General features: G+C 37.2%; 4 protein-coding genes across 5 annotated transcripts; 2 read left to right on the top strand and 2 right to left on the bottom strand.

Moving 5' to 3' along the window:
* On the top strand, positions 1-2,770 carry LOC147927326 (uncharacterized). Its single transcript, XM_087489008.1, has 6 exons — positions 1-133; positions 215-602; positions 686-1,438; positions 1,519-1,736; positions 1,813-1,894; positions 1,976-2,770. The coding sequence occupies exons 3-6, from the start codon at positions 776-778 to the stop codon at positions 2,615-2,617; spliced, it is 1,605 nt and encodes a 534-aa protein (XP_087345134.1). The 5' UTR covers positions 1-133; positions 215-602; positions 686-775; the 3' UTR covers positions 2,618-2,770.
* A 1,284-nt stretch (positions 2,771-4,054) lies between these two features.
* LOC147927327 (uncharacterized) lies at positions 4,055-4,922 on the bottom strand. The gene is made up of 3 exons (XM_087487406.1): positions 4,841-4,922; positions 4,117-4,790; positions 4,055-4,072 (listed from the first exon to the last, which is right to left on the bottom strand). Exons 1-3 carry the CDS (start codon positions 4,920-4,922, stop codon positions 4,055-4,057), a joined length of 774 nt encoding a protein of 257 aa, XP_087343532.1.
* A 5,118-nt stretch (positions 4,923-10,040) lies between these two features.
* LOC104747703 (uncharacterized) lies at positions 10,041-12,779 on the top strand. 2 transcript variants are annotated; one of them, XM_087486865.1, is made up of 5 exons: positions 10,041-10,159; positions 10,427-10,724; positions 11,153-11,475; positions 11,570-11,766; positions 11,960-12,779. In XM_087486865.1, the coding sequence occupies exons 1-5, from the start codon at positions 10,149-10,151 to the stop codon at positions 12,556-12,558; spliced, it is 1,428 nt and encodes a 475-aa protein (XP_087342991.1). In that variant the 5' UTR covers positions 10,041-10,148; the 3' UTR covers positions 12,559-12,779. The 2 variants fall into 2 exon arrangements, with proteins under 2 accessions (XP_087342991.1, XP_087342992.1); XM_087486866.1 differs by lacking the exon at positions 10,041-10,159 and adding an exon at positions 10,163-10,296 and having other exon boundaries at positions 11,960-12,753.
* Positions 12,780-14,229: 1,450 nt separating this feature from the next.
* Positions 14,230-16,056, bottom strand: LOC104747704 (putative NEDD8-conjugating enzyme Ubc12-like). Its single transcript, XM_010469387.3, has 6 exons — positions 15,812-16,056; positions 15,339-15,468; positions 15,023-15,131; positions 14,840-14,918; positions 14,632-14,748; positions 14,230-14,534 (listed from the first exon to the last, which is right to left on the bottom strand). The coding sequence occupies exons 2-6, from the start codon at positions 15,451-15,453 to the stop codon at positions 14,397-14,399; spliced, it is 558 nt and encodes a 185-aa protein (XP_010467689.1). The 5' UTR covers positions 15,454-15,468; positions 15,812-16,056; the 3' UTR covers positions 14,230-14,396.
* Positions 16,057-16,183: the final 127 nt, after the last annotated feature.

Genomic DNA, 16,183 nt, shown 5'->3' on the forward strand with positions numbered 1-16,183 from the left:
CATTCTGTTATTGGCAAAATACCTTCCTGAAACAGTGGATGAGTTGATGTTTACTGATCGTTTGGTCCTCCAACTGACAATGCTTAAGACCTTCCACAATTCCACTCTTATTGAAACGGAGAATGATCATACTGTAAGTTTTATAATCTATTACATTTCGTTATTTCGTATTCTCTCTAAAATTTTCCAACCTAATGAATTTTTTTATCTAAAGTCAGCTTCAAGTTCAAAGCATACTAGAAACCACAGACGTTAACTTTGCCCATCAAGATTACTCATGGGGTGATGAGGTTGACGATATTCGAGTGGAATACATTTTGGAAAAGCTTCAAGATGGTCACGTTTTTAAGAAAGAGGAATGGCATGGTGGTTATGCAGAGTTACCTATTATAACCTGCAGCTTGGTCTCAAAGCCCAAGAAAACAGTACACGCCCCCAAAGAAAGAGGTAAAGGGAAGAGGCACAACAACGTTGCAAACCCGCAAACACTGGATGGATTTGACCGCTGTGCCCCTATTACACAATCTGAACTGCGTAAGCATATCAACAAATCGTCATGGTCGTTACGGGGAGATGGATCAGAGAAAAGCAATGAAGAAGAGGTATGTTAGTTTGAAATGCCTTAGATTCAAGAGTAATGTCTTAAATAGTTTACTCTAACTTTCATCTGCTTTTTGTGATATAGGAACTCATGCATACCATTGCTGACGACCAAGTTTAGGGTCTTCGTCGTCAGAATAAAGTTACTGTGGAGGATGACTCAGGAACTGATTCAATGCGCGTTCATGGCAACCTGGGAGTTGAAGGTTCGCCTGTGGCACTTGACCATGGTTACGAGGATGTACAACCAGACTTCTCTGCCAAATCAGTCCAATCTGAACATCCTCGACAATCTGAAGAAACTGAGAATGTCAAATCTTCTGGAGAAGGTCATGTTCAAGGTAAGGGACAGAGTCATGACGAAGATGGTGAAGTTGCTGAAGATGAGTATGGAGGAGGTGGTGATGGTGAAGATGACGAAGATCAAGAACGACGAGAGGATGTTGGAGAAGATCAAGAAGTAGAACGTGATGATGGAGAAGATGAAAATGGAGGAGGAGATCATGGAGAAGATGCAGAACGTGATGATGGAGAAGAAATTGAAGAAGATCAAGGTGACGATGGAGAAGAAATTGAAGAAGATCAAGGTGACGATGGAGAAGATGAAGAAGGAGAATGGGATGATGGAGAAGATGAGGAAGGAGAAGGGGATGATGGAGAAGATGAAGAAGGAGAAGGGGATGATGGAGAAGATGAAGAAGGAGAAGGGGATGATGGAACAGGAAAGCAACAAATTGAGGATGATGGAGAACGCACGGAGCGCACTGATGGTGATATAGTTTCCATTGTTAGGTCCTCCAATGACACCACCAGAGTAAACACCATCCTCACTTGCGCGGTATTTAAGATTTTTGAAGACTTATTTTGTACATTTATTCACCGTATATGACGTCTTGATGTTTGATATTGTTTTCACAGGTACAGAAAAGAAAGATTTCTCCTTCATCTCAAGATCTAACCCCTCTGCCCATCAAAAGAGCTAGGATGAAGCCTATAAGGTTTGGTTTTTCTTCAGGATCCAAAAATGAGAAAGCACCTGAACCCAAATCGGAAGCACTTGTTTACGTCCCCTTCCGGACCGTCAGGGATGATATTAAGAAGAAATTCCTAACAAAGCTAGCATCTTATCGCAAAAAGTAAGTTTTGCCCTAACAAGCTCTCCAACAATATTTGGTCGTGCCCTCATTTTAAAAAATCAAGGTTATGTTTCAGGGAATACATCATAGATGGACATAGGGTGAAGAACAATTTTTTTGAATGCATATATAGACCGCAAAACTGGGTTGCTAGTCCGGTAAATTCCTATTCCTCGTCATTTAGGTTATAACGTGCCATCTTCCTCAATATGGTCATAAGTTTAACTAGTTTCTTTCAGCATATTGAAGCCATGCTATCTATATTGTGGAGACGATTGGGTGAGTCTTTCCTGCAGTCAAGAGTGGTCGTGCTGGATACCTGGTTTTCACAAACACTGGCTAAGGATTACGTTCGTTACCAGAAGACTAAAAACAAAAATGCTTTTGTTTGGAACAGCGTTATCAAGAACTATGTTAGTGGAGTGGTGCCTAGTCGTTCGGCGAGATTGGCTTGGTTGAGAGATGTCGACATCATTTACGTCCCCTTGAATTGGGGAAAGGGACACTGGGTTGCTGCCGATATAGATTTGAAGTTGGGCCATGTCTCTATCCTTGACCCCCTAATCGCCAACAATGATTTGAGAAAGGTTCTTCGCCACATGAAACCTATAGTCGATATGCTCCCTCTCGCTATTAAAAGCTTTGTGGAAGAAGAGTTAATTACCTTTCCCATACCAAAGGCGTTTACCTTTGACAGGCTTGTTGACATTTACCAAAACGACCGCACCGAAGACTGTGGACCTCTAACGGTCAAGTTTTTAGAGCTACATGCCCAAGGGTTGGGTTTAGATGGAATGACAGAGGATGTTGTCGATGAGATGAGGATGCGATTTGCCATAGATGTGTACGATGAATTTGTGCTTAACATTCGTGGCTGGTAGCCATCAATGTCCGATGAATGTGTACGATGAATTTCTGCTTAACTTTCATTTCAAAACCTTAGTCTAAATTTCCCTTTAGCTGTCTTCGTACTTTCCCTTGTTAGCCACTCAATGTATTTTTCATCTAACTTTTATTTTCAAAACTTTTGTCTTAATTTCCCTTTCTCTTATTTTCTTTAACACTTTTCTTAATTGGAAAAAAATCTATATTTTTTTAACAACTACTAAACACATCATGAACGTTTTTATGTTGGAACCCCACATCGATCTCTTTCCAAAGAAGTTCTAAAAATAACAATCAGAAACCTTTTCGTCCTTAGTACTTGGTTAGGTTTAAAATTATTACAAGATGTCCTTAGTACTTCGTTAGGTTTAAAGTTATTAAAAGATGTCCCACACACTAACATACAACCTCCCAACTAACTTGTCATTTATAGTGCTGATAGTAAATGAACCTCTGCTATGTATGTTATATTAACTACTTAGACTCATGAACTCGGATTGTAGACCTCAACAATGTTAAACCTTCAATCACTCCCAGAACATATAGTTATATACATTGTTAGCCTCGTAGGAAAGGTAGGTTTCCAGCACCTAGGTCCACTTATTGCTTCAGGACCCGACGGCATGCAGCTAGCGTTTAACGATTACGTTTTGAGGGAAGCATCAATACTCCTTTTAGACGAGAACCCTATGGTAATCAACACTGGATCTATTTTTCGTCCTTTCTTTGAACGAACCATATGCGCAAAAAACCCTATGTCAATGTATTTAGAGGGCATTAGATTTATAGTAAGATTTGGGGAATACCGAGAAGCCATTGCCTTGCTTTCTTACAAGTGGCGCTTTCTCTTCGGCAAAGTCCATCCATCGTCCTCCATGACCTTTACACTAACGCTTTTGATGTTATGCGTTGGCGAGATCGATGAGGGTATTTCCCTCATGACATCAATGAGGGTATTTCCCTCATGACAAAGTTTAGGAGTTCATTTTCTGATGAGCTTGCCATAGATGTCGTCGCCCAAATGGTTTTTTATGATATGATCGCGGTTGGTGGACATAATAAGCAGCATCAACCTAGAGCACTCCTAAAATTCGAGAGGAAAATACCATCCGTATCTAACGTTTGCGATAGTTGCTCACCGTCTAACAGGTGTCCCCCATGCTACACTTGGTGGCGATGTCAGAGGTTTAAACAGCTGTTCCTAATCCCATAGTCAATGTTGTCCTTCAATTTCTGTAATGTTGTCCTTTAAGTTTTTAATTTCTGTTTTTTTGTCTACTTTAACCGAATTGACATTGTGACATGGTCCATCGATTCAACATTTCTATTGTCTACGTAATTTATAATTTGATATGGGCTCCACGAAGCCCACCGATTCTTCTAAGTGGTCTATCAACATGTCCTCTATTTCTGGTGTACATTTGGTTTTCGTTTTATGAGCTTTTTTCCTCCTACAGTGAAACCACAGCATCAACATAGCCCTAATGAATAATACCATCAACACGATAGGATAATCCACCGCCCTAACCATTGCTGCATTTAGGGACTCACAGATGTTGCTACTCATTACATTGTACCGATTACCAGAGAAGTGTGATAGTGTCCAATGCGATAGACCAATGTCTCTAAGATAAGCCGCACAAGCTGGCTTGCGATCCTCTATTTCTTTCCACCAATACTCGAAATCACCGATTGTGTAGGCTCTCGCAGCTTTTGAAACCATCGTAGCAAGACCACCACAGTGGAATTTATGCTTCACATTCCTAAATAGGTGGACTGAACATGCGACATGGTGCGCCAGTGGATATACCTTGCCGAGTGCTGAGTAAATGGATGCATGCTTGTCTGACACGAAAACCAAATCTTCCTCATCGGGGACAAATTTTTGTAAATGTTTAAAAAGCCATACCCAACCACTGTCATTCTCTACTTCGACTACTCCAAAAGCGAGTGGGAATATCTGCATATTCCCATCTTGGCCACTGGCCGCAACAAGAAATCCTTTGTATTTACCTTTCATAGCTGTACCATCGATTACAATAACTTTTCTCAAATACTGAAACCCACTGATGGAGGCACCAAACGCAAAAAATAAGTATTTAAACTTAGTATTCCTTTTTTTATCAACTGATGTCTCAATATCATGGATCGTCCCTGGATTCGTCGACTCTACCAAATGCAGATACGTTGCCAAAAACGATAACCTTCTTCTTCGTTACCTCGGGCAGCATTCATGGCCAATTCCTTTGTGTTCCATGCTTTCATATAGAAAATTGTAACGTTTTGCTCTGCTAGCACCATCTCAGGTAGATCACACGCTCATGGACCTCTCTTCCCGTTTGCAAATTTTGCTTGTATTAATCCGGACAAAATCCTTGCTGTTGCTTTATCCCCATATTTAGACCCGGACATCACAGGTGTGTTTCAAACACACAGTTTTTATTTCCACATTCAAAGAATTCGGGTGGTTGGTTGCATATACTCGCCACCCGCAGTTCTTGTCCACGCATGATGCAATAACTCTACCTTTGTCAGACTTCCCAATTCTGAATTTAAATATCCTTTTCATGGCATACACACACAGCGCTTGTCGTAGAGCTCCCTTGCTCTCAAATACTCGACCTATATAAAATGAATCTTCAGCTTTTTTTAGGTCCATGTTTCTCTCATGTCTTGGCGCGCCTTTGACATTATCATGAAAAGGTGGTGCATCTTCCAATAGCAAGGGGTCATCAACGTTAAGAATTGCAGATCTAGCTCTATGAAACTCCTCATCCCCAATGCTGACCTGCCTTGCAAGAGTTCTTGGTTGTTCTTCCTCGTCGGGCTCATTGATCACACCCTGCCCAAACACAGCTAATTCATCACCCATTCTCATTGACGACTCCCCTTCGTGACGCACAACACCATCAATTGTGTCTGTCATTAAGTAAGGATCCCAGTCAATAGGATAATCGTTGTTAATTCTCTCACTCCATTCGTCGAAATTGTAATCAGGCTCATCCTCAGAAACGGAAACAGAACCCTCTGCATCCCTAATATCTTCATCACTGTTAAATGTATTCGACGCCAAAACTTCCACTTCAACAAGGCTGTCTTCCGTTGACAACTCGACTTCTCATGCATGTGGCCCAGGAGTATATGCCCCGCTTATGACAGTATTACTGAGAATTGGAGAATGGTTGTCCACTGAACCCAGAAAACATACATTACTATCACTCGTTCGCCTGTTTGGACAATCCCTGATTTGTCCACCATCATTCTCTATTGTAGTCCGCGTAGAAGAGAACAATGTAGACATATAGTCGTCCATCATAGCAGACCTACTTTGTTGTTCTTTATGTTGCGATGCCTGCCCTTGTTCCCCATTAACAACACCATCAACTCTTACGCCTTTGTTTCCTCCTTTGTCCTCTGCTTCTAATCCCTCCACATACGCCAAGAGGACATCATCTGAGAGGGGTTCTTCTTCGACCTCGCACCCAACAGCCTCCTCAACTTCCTTAACTGTAACATACAACCTCATCCCAAGAAATTGATTTACTCTCCTTTTCAACAGCGCCAACTCCCCATCGTTGCTGACTAAAACAAGGGGCATTTTCCCATTACTTAACGGCGCCGTCTCACCTGAATCACAGAAGATCATAACCACGCTACACTCCGTCGTTAAACGAAAAACGGTTTTTATGGCTGTTTCAAATTCACGGAAACTTGTGTCGTTTCCATATGTGACACATCTTCCCATTTCTCCGTGAGCAGGAATGAATTTCCATTCTCCGTTTTCACAACATACCCATTCGCCGCGAAGGGCACACAGGGTTTCTTCCATTTCTTCCTTAAACCCTAGGTCCTGACAAACGAAATCAAAAAAACAAAAATTTAAAATTACACACTTAAATACTCACAAAATTAAATGACAGAAACTTCTTCACATCTCCAACCACCGGCATTAATGGCGGACGACTATACCTTCTATGTCTGCTTTGGAGGACAAGAACTAGAACTTCTCCACATAATTTTTGTCCACCACAACAATACAAATAGTCAGGATCGTCGTTTCCTTACAAATCTCCTCTGTCTCGTTTCCAAAAACAAAAAATCCAATAACGCAAAAAAATTTTAGAGCTGTATGCTCTACAAATTATACAACAAAATCCCCATGATCCAACCCTTTAGCAATAACTACACGTCTTGTCAGTCGCTAATAAGGCGCTCAGAAACAGCTAACTAATTACATAGTAATACGTGGCATTTCGTCCCGCCAATTTTGAGGGTATAGTGGTAAATGGAGAATCTAAAAGTCTTTCTCCGCCAATTTAATTGTACAAAATTGTCGTCTACTACTGGCAGACAAGTTCTACATTAAGGATGGACAATTTCAATATTGTATGTTTCATGGACAACTTCTGTTAAGTTTAGAACGTTACTTACAGTCCACCAATTTGTGGTAGTCCATAATTATTATCGTCCACAAATGTATACGTTGTCTACAAAATTTTCCACCATGCAGCGCGTCAAGTCAAACGCCACAATAAGTAATCACGCGCCCTTCCCCTCTTCCAAGTGCCACCATCAAACTAACGTAATTCAAAGGGCATAGGAGTAAAATGCTACACTGCCATAATTTATGAATATGGCATATTGCAAAAGCTTTTAACAATGTGGCACATTTGGTAAGAAATTCAAAAAATATGGCAAAATTGCCAAAAATCCCTATAGTTTACACAAAAGAAGATATCATGCAGGTGAAATCTACAACAGCACCGCTACATATTAAATTATATGCACTAAAATTTAAACTGCGAGGAAGAGAGAGAGTGAGAAGGCAATAAATCCATGTTCCTCACCTCCAACTTAAAATATAAATCGTGTGTAGCATACTCCATATTTAATTTAACTTATAATAATATTCAAATTAGGGAAAACAAGCTATTTCCTCCCGAGAACTATTATATCAAGCTAGATAATGCCCAAACTATGACCCCGATCTATATGTCTCCAAAAACAAAGTTTGAAATTTATTTCTCCCCAAATCAAAAGTTCGAAATCCAAATCTCCATGTAACTGGATTATCTCGGTTTAAGCTTCAACTCTGAAACCAAACCATCCAAACCGATAATAACCCAAAATAAACCGAAATTTATTTCTCCCTCAATCAAAATCAAAAGTTCTTCTCATTCCCCTTCGTCTTCCTCCTAATACAGCAAACTCATACAGCAAACAAACTATTTTCAATTTTTTCTTAAATCTGAGATTATAAAACTTGTATAATCAGCTCGAGAAATGAGATAAAACCCCAAAAATTCATTATTCTCTAAACAACAACAACAACAAAAATCAAAACATTAGCAAAACCCAGATCACAACTCAAGAGACCACAAATTAAAAGTGAAAAATCAATAACTCGCGAGCCATTATAGAGTAAATCAAAAACAACGAAAGAGAGAGAGAGTAGTGAAGTAAGAAATTGGGAAACCGTAAGTAAATCTCTACACACAAGTCTCGAGAGAGTGACACTTCAACCACTGAAGCTCCTCTCCTGAACTCTTCCTTTTGTGCTAATAACACTCTCTATCCTTCAATCGATGTGAACGATCTCGTCAACGATATCTTTTCGGATCCCACCGTCTTTGATACTGCTTCAGCACCTCCTCTCACGACGGAGAAAGTGATTCGCACAATCCACGGCGCGATTCTCCACCTAATCAACAAAATTCTCCGTCTTGTTCAGGGAGATATCACCGTCGCGGTTTTTGCTCGCGTCCATGATAATATCCAATGGTCGTTGACTAAAGATGAGCCCACCGTTAAAGTCGACGAGTCTCATTACTTCTTCTTGCTCCGACCCGTTAATGAATCCGGATATGGTGAACTACGGATTAATTAGGATTGTGTTCATTTTCCTAAAAAAAATTGGGATTGTGCTCTAATAACGGGTTTTAATTGGGTTTGTGCTCAAACCGGATCAAAATCTGGTTTTTCATGGTTTAAAATTGTTAAGAATCGGTTAAATAAATATCAAACCGATGGAACTCATGTATGTGGATAAATAGATATTAGACTATTAATTTGAGGAGATTTAGATTTCGAACTTTTGATTTGGGGAGAAATAAATTTCAAACTTTGTTTTCGGAGACATATAGATCGGGGTCATAGTTTGAGCTCCATCTAGCAAGATATGATAGTTCTCGGAGGGAAATAGCTCGTTTTCCAAATTAAAAGAAGATGTCAATCCCTCTCTCTTGAACAAGATTACTAATAAGAAAAAGAAGATAAGGACCACCCGGATTTGAACTGGGGAAAAAGGATTTGATTCATCGACCGTATATCTATGGTAGCTTTCAAAAGAAAAATCAAAACAATAATAATATGCTTTATACACACACTTAAACTATAATTTTTATGAATTTAATTGTTTAAAAATGCAAAAGTTAAAAAAAAATTATTAAGAAATTACTATGGTTTCATCACCTATTTATTGCTTAGATATCTGATCATTTATACTAAGAATTGATGATTTGTTCATTTTGTTGTTGCTGGCGGCTGCAGCAGCGGCTGCGTCTACGTTTTTACCACTAAAATTGAAATAACGTTCAAAAATATTAGTCGTAGATCGCAACGTTTGCTGCAGTGTCATATCGTAAGTACCTGGGACGACGAAAAGAATATTCTCATCACTAATTTTTTTTTTACTTTAAAAATATTAAAATATCAAAGTTTTATATTGTATATGTCTACTATTAGCGTTTTTCATATTTAGCTTCATTGTAATTTATATAAAAGATTGTTTGAAAGCTAGGAGTCAAAATTTTCAAACTTAAATTCAAGCAACTTGTAACTTATTTAATCAAATATTAAGTGGAGAAAAGTAATTTAAAACTGTTAATCATATTTAATCATCTTAATTTCCTAACATTGTAAAACTAATTTGAAAACTGGTAATACATAGTTAATGGTTCTGATATTTGAAGTTTTGTAACTATATTTCAAGCTTTGTTGTACAATTTAAAAGTTTTTTTTTTCTACCAAGATGAAAATAAACTTATACTGTATATGTAATATGTTCTAATCAATAAATCCCCCACTATGTCTTCTTAATAAAAATGTAAATATAATAAATACAACCATTCGTTTTGTCAAGATTAAACACCATATGATATGGTCCATCTCACACAGTCAAAATAAAAGAATCCAGATATTGTGATAGAGAGTAGTTTATTATTTTAGAGTTATATAAGAACAAAATTTTAGAAACATGAAAATTGCCTACATACAGAAACGTGAATCATCAACTAAGAAAGAAGACAGATTTAAAATAAGACAACTAAGGTGGAAAATAAAACGTTCACAAAATTTAATGATATATTAATTAGCTAATTGACATTTATAGTTCAAAATAATAATTATCTATTAGTAATAGTTTGTGAAACTATTATATAGTTATAAATTTTGCCACTGAACTGTCAAGACTCAAGAGTTGACCGCTTGGGAATTATCACCGCTCGTCGTCTTCATACTCAAACCACCATGAACATCAAGTTAGTAACTTCCATTTTTTTTTTTCTTAATGAAGTCTCCTTCGTTATTGTATCCGAATTCATCTTTCACCGATTACAAATCAAGTTTAAATCACTTAATTTCGTAGTGTTAAGGCTCCTAGTCGTTACATCATGAGGTTTTCAATTCTCCTACTTTGAAATAAAATGAAATAAAATCATATATAAACCATAATGTTTTGATGCTTTGTAGACGATTTCTTTATATATACAAGTAATTTTGTGTATGTGTTTACCGAATGTTCATAGAATGGGTAAGCTTTGGGGAATCTCTATTTCTCTCATCCTCGTAAACTTAGCGACGATGATGCAACGAGCAGACGAAAAACTCATTCCTTCGGTTGCCAAAGAAGTGAAAGAAACGTTCAATGCAGACCTCTCTGATATTGGATACCTCTCATTTATAAGAAACATTGTTCAAGGACTTGCCTCGCCTTTAGCCGGTTTATTTGTCATCAGTTATGACCGTCCAACAGTTTTCGCAATTGGTAGTTTCTGTTGGGTCTTGTCAACTTATGCAGTTGGAGCTAGCCAGTACTTCATCCAGGTTTTTTTTTTTTTTTTTTTTTTGACAACTTCATCCAGGTTTTACGATCAATTTTTTTTTTTAATAAAACTTGCTGACTCTTTGGAACATATATACAGGATTATGTCTTTCCTAAAGTAAAATCATATAAGAAACTGAACTTTTGGTTTTTTTTTCTATGAGACTTTCAAATTTTAAGTCATAGTTCTTTTTATTTAAATTACAACTTGTTCCTTACAAATTATATCTAATATTTTGCCTTATTTGTAATGAAACTATAAAATGAGGATTAATTAACTAATAATAAAAATGCTCTAATTAAATGATCTAACCTTTATTTGAAACAATTTTCATAATTGTTATGATTAAACCCCATCTTGTGTAACTCATCAAACCCTATATGATATGTATACGCTTGGTTGGGATTTGATATTGTTTTCTTGGACCAGGTTACGCTTGGTGTAGCAGTCAACGGGTTTGGACATGCGATTGTTTACCCAGTGCTTCAGTCGATAATTGCGGATAGCTTTAATGATAGTTCGAGAGGTTTTGGTTTTGGTTTATGGGGTCTCATTGGTACGGTTGGAGCTATATTTGGAAGCGTCTTGGCAACAGTCATGGCTGGTCATGATTTCTTGGGGATCCCAGGATGGCGCTGTGCCTTTATATTGATGGCAACGATGAGTGCGATCATCGGGGTTCTTGTTTTTCTCTTTGTCACCGACCCGCGGAAAAAGAAAAGTAGCAGCTTTGTTTCTCATGATCATGAACGGTAATATAAAGCTCTACATTTTTGAATTTAGCATAAAAGTGACTAGAGTTTTTTTCCCTTTGGTTTTGAATTAGCTAGTCATGAGGTTTTGTAGAGATGATGAACTAACGGTTCATAAAACAAAGAACTATGATGCTGCAACAATAATGAGCTCGGTTTGGACGGAATCCTGGGTGGCCATAAAAGATGAAACCAAATTACGAACATTTCAGATCATCGTATTGCAAGGAACCGTGGGTTCGGTGCCATGGACTGCGATGGTTTTCTTCACAATGTGGTTCGAACTCATTGGTAAGTGGTTCCAACTCTTTATTATAAATTAAAAAAAAAACAAAAAAAATTGACGAAGAATTTTTTAATCATTTTAGCTTAAAAAGTATGAGAACACCAAAAAGCTATTTTTTTATATTAAAACATGCTTTATTAATTAAAAAAATAAAACATGCTCTTAGTTCTCAAAATGTATTATTTTCTTATTTTCCAGGTTTTGATCATGACCAGGCGGCTATCCTAAACGGAATATTTGCCACCGGACAAGCAATAGGATCATTGGTCGGGGGAATAATTGCAGACAAAATGTCTCATGTGTTTCCAAACTCGGGCAGATTGATTTGCGCACAGTTCAGCGTTTTCATGGGAGCTATATTCTCCATTGTTCTTCTAAGAATGATCCCACAGTCCGTTGACAGCTACTACATCTTCTTGGTCACTCTCTTTCTAATGGGTCTCACCATAACTTGGTGTGGACCGGCCATTAACTCTCCAATCTTAGCTGAGATCGTTCCTCCTAAGCATCGAACCATGATCTATGCCTTTGATCGTGCACTCGAAGGGTCTTTGTCTTCGTTTGGTGCTCCTTTGGTTGGGATTATGTCGGAGAAAATGTTTGGATTTGAGTCAAATGGAACTGATCTTATTAAAGATTCTGGTCGTGCTGCTGAGGCGTTGTCCAAAGGGATCATGTGCATGATGGCTCTCCCCTTTGGATTGTGTTGTCTTTGTTACACACCGTTACATTTTCTTTTTCAGAAAGATCGAAAAATCGCTAAAACTTCGAGTTCAAGGAAAATAGAGATGATATGAGAATTCTTAATTATGTTCTTCTTCATAATCAATCTTGGTCATAATTGAAGCTATGTGCCAGTAAATCAATCGAGTTTGTACTAGCTGGTTTTCATGTTTACTTTTATTATTTAAAATACATTATCAAAAAATGTTATTTGACTAGATCTATATTTATATTGACAAAAAAGTGGAATAACGTAACCATTAACCAAATTCGAGTTTTTGGTGGTCAAATTTTATTTTTACGTTCTACTAATTTTTAGAAACACAAAGATGTGAGGTGTCTATAATTCAAATAATTTACCATTTTAAGAGATTTTGCGTTTTTGGCGAAAAAATCAAATTTTGCATTTCTTTTTGCAAGAAACGTAATTTTGCGTTTTTACGAGAAAACAAGATTTTGCCGTTTTGGCAGAAAACATAATTTTGTGGTTATGGGATGAAAACGTAATTTTGTATTTTTATGTTTTTGGCGAGAAAACGTAATTTTGTGATTTTTAGCGGGAAAACGTAACTTTGCGGTTTTGACAGAAAAATGAGATTTTACGGTTTTGGCAGAAAATGTAATTTTATAGTTTTAGCAGGAAAATGAGATTTTGTGGGTTGGTGGGTGAAAAATTGGAATTTTAGGGTTGTATGTTTATTAGAATTGAGAAAAAATATTTTGTAATTATTTAATTAAAATAGAAATATTTTTTACTTTTACCAATTATGGATGAATTTACCTCATCCAAACTCTCCAAAAAAACTCATTTAGAAATTCATTTTTTTTTTGCTCAAAACTCATCCAAATACCTAATCCAGTTCATTTCTTAATTATCACTAAATGAACCATAACATTCATGTACGTCCAGATACTGCGTCTAGTGCACCAAACACGAACAGCACCTACCACCTAGGTTACCCTTGGTGTAGCCTTCAATGGGGTTGGACATGCAATTGTTTATTTAGTGCTTCAGTCTATAATTGCGGATAGCTTTAAGGAGAGTTCGAGAGGTTTTGGTTTCGGTTTATGGAATCTCATTGGAACGGCTGGAGGTATAGGGAGAACCGTCGTGCCAACGCCCAACGGTCATGGCTATTGGCTGGTCATGACTTCTTTGGAATCTCAGGATGGCAATGCGCTTTTCTACTGAGTACTACGCTGAGTGCAATGATCGGGATTCTCGTTTTCTTTTTCGTCAATGACCCGAGGGAAAAGAGGACTAGCAGCGTCATCGCTCATCAAGATGATCAACATTCTTGAATCATGATTGTATGTAGCCCCAACACAACCAAAAATAAAAATGTGTTTTAGCTTATTGTTTTAATTCTTTTCTTTCTTTTTTTTTGATAGGAAAGTATATATTGTCTTTAGTTTTGAGTTAGTCATTTGGTTTTTGTAGTGATGAAAACAATGGTGCAACACTGATAGAGAGTCTTCCGAGCTCTTCGGTTTGGAAAGAATCTTGGGTGGCCATAAAAGATGTAAACAAGTTACGAACATTTCAGATCACCGTATTGCAAGGATTCGTGGTTTTCTGGACAATGTGGTTAGAACTCATTGGTAATGCATACTCTCATTTTTTTGCACTTGAGAGAACCAAACATATCCTTAAGGAAAAAAAAATAGCTTATATACTTAGCCGAATGATATTTTTTTTTTGATAATGCAATCATAAATACTTTTTGGTTGCTTTTTCCGTTTGATTTCTTTTTTCATAATATTATTTTTGGTTATAATAAATCTGGGAATGAATATTTAAAGCAGATCAGAAAATTCCTAAACTCACTTGGTCCCAATGTACAAGAGAGTAAACAGCAGAAGTTACTTTAGAAGAAGAAGATGGCTATGAAACCACCGGACAAGAGTCCAACTACATGCAGCGAGCAAATGAGGTTTGGCCAACTTGTCCACCCATCATTGCCCTTTTGACATTATTCTCAAACGTCTTTGGGTTATCCCTTAAAACCTCAGCTGCGTCATGGTTCAGAGGGTCCTCGTAATTGGGTTCCTATGAGAAGTCAAACAAACAAACAAAAACTTCAGATTAGATGACCCAAGAAGAATATAACATCAATGGTGTATCGTAAGTCAGGGAGATTTGTTACCGTGAAGAGATGGAAGAGACCATAGATAACAGTGTTTATGTTGAGAACCGGTTTCCAGTCTTCACGCAAGATATTCAGACAGACGTTCCCTTCTAAATCGATATTGGGATGATACACCTACAAAACATTGGCATTCTTCAGTATTCTATTACAAATACAATCAGAAAGACAAAACGAACGTTCAAGAGACTTGGAGAAAAGCCAAAACCTTGGTCTTGCATTTCACTTTGGGAGCTTCATGTGGATACACATTAGAGACTTGGAATGTGAACACAAACTTACCATTCCTGTTATTTGGTAAAAGAAAGAACGAATGAGTGTGTGTCTGTTTGACCCAAAATCAGTGACCCACATAGACAAAAGAAAGAATGAAGGATTCTTGTACACTTACGTGTAGTATCCTTCATCAGGTTTGATGGTAACTTCAAAGTTCATCAAGTCATCCTTCCCGTTCGGAAAAGATATCTTACAAGACTTTGGCAGGTTCAGCTCTGATATATCTATTGCACACATATAAACAAACGAAACACACCAACCACAGAGATGATTATCAATCAGTTAGAAGAACTACTAGAAGAAAACATAAAACCCTTATAGTTCTAACACTTAAAAGAACCCGAAGATTACAGAGTCTGTTCAACATCAGAAACTGAATAAGATCAAAAGCTTACAAAAGTGAGAGAAGAGAAGAGAAGAGATAGAGAAACCTTTATGAAGACGAAGTTCACCAGCAGATTTCTTCTTGACAGAAGAAGCTCCACTTCTGTTGTTATTTTGGGATTCTTCTTTTTGCTTCTCTTTCACTTTGAATAACCCAAGCATGGTTCTTCTTCTTCTCTACAATCACCAAAATCAATCAAACAACATCATACATTGATTTATCAATTTCAAGATTTCACAAGTTTTCTTCATCAGAACAAATCCGAAACAGAAACAAATTACAAAATCACAAAAACATCAGAACAGATTCATAACAGAACAATCATCGCTCAAACCCTAACGAAATCAAAACTAATTAAAATTTCATATCAAACAATCATGAATCTTCCGATAACCAAGAATTTACAAAACGATTGGCGATTCTACAGAACCAGATAATATCAAGAGATCGGCACAAAAAAAAATATACAAAAACCCTAAGAAACGAAAGTGAAAGAGAAGAAGAGATTAGAGAGGTTACGTTTAATCAAACACGGAGATTGAAATCACAACGACGGTCGATTCGTTTTCTCTTGTGATTTGGTTCTGACGGGGGAGAAGAGCGAACGTAGCTTTCTCTGTACGCTGATTCTGAAAAATCTCAACCCTTTTTTGAAACTATATGAAGAAGAAGCGTTGGATCAACCTATTGGGCCTGCCTTGCGAATTAAATGGGCCTAATGACCGACGCGTCCGTCGTTTCGAGTGCAAAGAGACTTGTATACTGAGTAAAATAAGTTGAAAATAATAATAAATCATATATTTTTTTATATGAAAAAGAATCTGATAAAAATAATTTACATTTATTGAATGTTTAAATTAAAAATATGTAATGATTATTGTATATTATATG

The sequence above is a fragment of the Camelina sativa genome, chromosome 15 (assembly GCF_030686135.1).
Source record: "Camelina sativa cultivar CO46 ecotype springtype chromosome 15, ASM3068613v1".
NCBI classification, from domain to species: Eukaryota; Viridiplantae; Streptophyta; class Magnoliopsida; order Brassicales; family Brassicaceae; genus Camelina; species Camelina sativa.

What these genes read in the sequence shown, in the direction of transcription:
- LOC147927326 (XM_087489008.1), top strand. Translation starts at nt 776, where the DNA reads ATGCGCGTTCATGGCAACCTGGGAGTTGAAGGTTCGCCTGTGGCACTT. An exon ending in ACACCATCCTCACTTGCGCG is followed by an intron (nt 1,439 to 1,518) that starts GTATTTAAGATT and finishes TTGTTTTCACAG; the next exon opens with GTACAGAAAAGAAAGATTTC. An exon ending in CTAGCATCTTATCGCAAAAA is followed by an intron (nt 1,737 to 1,812) that starts GTAAGTTTTGCC and finishes GTTATGTTTCAG; the next exon opens with GGAATACATCATAGATGGAC.
- LOC147927327 (XM_087487406.1), bottom strand. Translation starts at nt 4,922, where the DNA reads ATGGTGCTAGCAGAGCAAAACGTTACAATTTTCTATATGAAAGCATGG. An exon ending in GGCCATGAATGCTGCCCGAG is followed by an intron (nt 4,791 to 4,840) that starts GTAACGAAGAAG and finishes TGCATTTGGTAG; the next exon opens with AGTCGACGAATCCAGGGACG.
- LOC104747703 (XM_087486865.1), top strand. An exon ending in CTAGCCAGTACTTCATCCAG is followed by an intron (nt 10,725 to 11,152) that starts GTTTTTTTTTTT and finishes TTCTTGGACCAG; the next exon opens with GTTACGCTTGGTGTAGCAGT. An exon ending in GTTTCTCATGATCATGAACG is followed by an intron (nt 11,476 to 11,569) that starts GTAATATAAAGC and finishes GAGGTTTTGTAG; the next exon opens with AGATGATGAACTAACGGTTC.
- LOC104747704 (XM_010469387.3), bottom strand. Translation starts at nt 15,453, where the DNA reads ATGCTTGGGTTATTCAAAGTGAAAGAGAAGCAAAAAGAAGAATCCCAA. An exon ending in CCTGATGAAGGATACTACAC is followed by an intron (nt 14,919 to 15,022) that starts GTAAGTGTACAA and finishes ACCAAATAACAG; the next exon opens with GAATGGTAAGTTTGTGTTCA. An exon ending in AAGTGAAATGCAAGACCAAG is followed by an intron (nt 14,749 to 14,839) that starts GTTTTGGCTTTT and finishes AATGTTTTGTAG; the next exon opens with GTGTATCATCCCAATATCGA.